At 44.2% G+C, this 2,765-nt stretch overlaps 1 protein-coding gene across 1 annotated transcript in view; it reads left to right on the forward strand.

Annotated features, from left to right (window-relative positions):
* Positions 1-1,190, forward strand: part of ca10a (carbonic anhydrase Xa) — a 190,302-nt gene extending 189,112 nt beyond the window's left edge. Inside the window, exons 7-8 of the mRNA XM_034860885.1 lie at positions 672-826; positions 1,005-1,190. Of these exons, the coding sequence (XP_034716776.1) occupies positions 672-826; positions 1,005-1,190 (341 nt within the window). The remainder of the gene's footprint in view (positions 1-671; positions 827-1,004) is intronic.
* The last annotated feature ends 1,575 nt before the right edge of the window (positions 1,191-2,765 follow it).

Below are 2,765 nucleotides of genomic sequence, written 5' to 3' on the forward strand. Positions count from 1 at the left end.
GACAGGGGGGTGGCAGGGCCCCTTTAAAAATAAAAGTCCTGCTTCTTTACTTAATTTACTGATTTAGTAGAATTACAGTAGTGCTGTGTGGGCATAAGTGATGGTTCGGAGTAATTTCACTCTAGGGTCCTTTGCACCATGACCTGAAGCCAAACACCCCCCCAAAAGCTTTTTTCACCTGGGTCTAACACTGGGCGAGTTAGCGCTATCAGCTGGTTAGTGCAGGTGCTATCTGAACCAAGTGTGTATCTCGTAAATTACCCCACTAATAATGCCTGAAACGATTGAACTTCTACAGTAGTACAAATAGGTTACGTACTCATTAGATGATGGACTGGGACGTTTGGAAGGACACCAGGAGTCTATTTAAATAACACTTGCCTGCTGGCTTCTGCTCTCTGCTACTAGCGCAGACGTCTATAAATTACACTGAAAAGAAATAAAACAACAAAAGGAAAGTCGGAGGGGTCACAAGATGATTAGAGAAAGCATTCCGGTCTTTTCTCTAATTTCTTTTCTCAAGTGAAATCTGAGGAAAAGGACAAATGACTCAAAATAATAATTTGAGTAATCTAATAACATGTAAACTTTGTTCTTTTCCTTTTTTGTCGTGCAATTCCCAACTTTGGTCCAAACTGAAGCTACAGTCCAGTGTCCTTCTTGTTTTGCAGATGATGCGTACCTGCTGACCGGCCTCAACATAGAGGAGATTTACCCCGAGACAAGTAGTTTCATCACATACGAAGGCTCAATGACCATCCCTCCGTGCTTTGAGACCGCCACGTGGATCCTGATGAACAAGCCGGTGTACCTCACACGCATGCAGGTGAGCCTCCGCCGCCACGCCAGAGCTGGAACACCAACCCAAACCTCACTGGGGGTTGTTGTTGAAGTCCCATCTGGGTGGGAAAAATGCAGTGGATCACAAAGCCTAGCTCATATTCCCATGATGCTTTGGCCTACTTTTACCAGCTTCTATCTCTCTCTCTGTGTCTTTATCCTAGATGCACTCCTTGCGGCTGTTGAGCCAGAACCAGCCGTCTCAGATCTTCCTGAGCATGAGCGACAACGTTCGCCCAGTTCAGCCGTTGAACAACCGCTGCATCCGCACCAATATCAACTTCAGCATGCAGGGCAAAGACTGCCCCAACAACAGGGCTCAGAAGCTCCAGTACCGAGGTAGAAGCTGAATCCGACATCTCTACTTTCATATGTACTCGTAGTTGATTTAAAAATGATGTGTAGACTCTAATTCTGCAGGCAGGAGATGTCTCACTCTGGAGCTAAAACTAGTGAGATGTTTCACTCTCTAGCCAAAACAGAGACCTAAACACACAGGATCTGCAGCAATGTGCGGTACAACAAAAATATGGTGTTTTTTGAAAATGAACATATGGAAACCTATTCTGGCACACCCTCAAAATACAATTATAAACCTGAAAATGAGCAGAATATGGGCACTTTAAACAGTCCATAGTGTTTAAAACTTTTTTTTTGCAGCTACCGTATTACTGTAACGTTAGGGGACTAGCCAGTTAAAATAAATGGAAAGACTTGCGTTTTTGACAGATGGCACAGTGACATAACGCTGCATGAATTAGCCGGCAGCTAGTGGACATTTGGCAGGCAGCTTAATCCCGACAAATTACCACAGTGAATTTCAGATATTCTGATCCAGCCCTAGATACGCCCAATGTAATTGCTTTTAGATTTCACATCCACATGAATTAAATTAAATTAAATTAACATCAGAATTGAGTGCCGAGCTGCTTCCTAGCTGATGGTTGAGATCCTGCAGGCCGCAGATTGATGTGCTAAAGAGAAGGAGGAAAGAAAAGAGGCAGCAGTAAGTCAGAACACCTGTTTGGCGCTGACTGACAGATAACTGCCACCTGGGAGCTGCTGCTGCCTTCTGTCATCTCTGCTCCTCGGCTTCAGACAGTATATCTGCTGCACAGACTGTTGAATTTTAATGTTGAGTGTAGCCTCTTCCCTGCTATTCATTGTGTAATTTACTTCTTACTTGATTTGCTCGAGGATTTTATTGCTCTGTGGCCGACACACACCATCATTGTCTTTCTGTCTGTATCTCTCTCTCATTATTTCTCTGCTCTGCTCTACTCTACCCTCTCCCCCTAAAAAGATGAATTCTCATTCTGTGCAGCATTTGTGGGGGAGATTTCAGCCCCCCCCCCCATCCGCCTCAGACCGTTGTGATCCTGAAACAAATGCACTCACCAGAGACCCTCAGAGTCCAACACAAAGGCAGAGCTGCTGATTTTATTGTCCAGAGATGGAAAGACCTTCAGGAGAATGTGGGGAGGTGGAGGGGGGGTTTCATTAAAAGGGAAAAAATGTCTCTTTGGTGATAAGTGTAAGGACAACTTTACCAACCTTACCCCCAGAGAGGCGATCATCAGGGCATATGAATGGGAAATCAGGGATGTTTGCTAACTAACCATGTGTGTTTACTTTTTTTCAACACCTGATGAAAGAAAAATATGTTTATGATAACAATCCCCTCTCTCACATAATAACAGCGAATCACATTTAAAAAAAATCTAATTACAATGTGTACTTGTGTTGATGGCACCTCCTCGTTTTGGGTATAATTTTCTGTCAGGGCTGTCACTCGGAACATAATGGCACCACACACACACACACACACACACACACACACATGGCCGAGCACATTCACTCGAGTGCCATTCCTTTTGAATTGTATGTTATCGCTAAAGATTAAATATGGTGTGGGGGGGGGGGGG

The sequence above is a fragment of the Etheostoma cragini genome, chromosome 21 (genome assembly GCF_013103735.1).
Source record: "Etheostoma cragini isolate CJK2018 chromosome 21, CSU_Ecrag_1.0, whole genome shotgun sequence".
NCBI lineage: Eukaryota > Metazoa > Chordata > Actinopteri > Perciformes > Percidae > Etheostoma > Etheostoma cragini.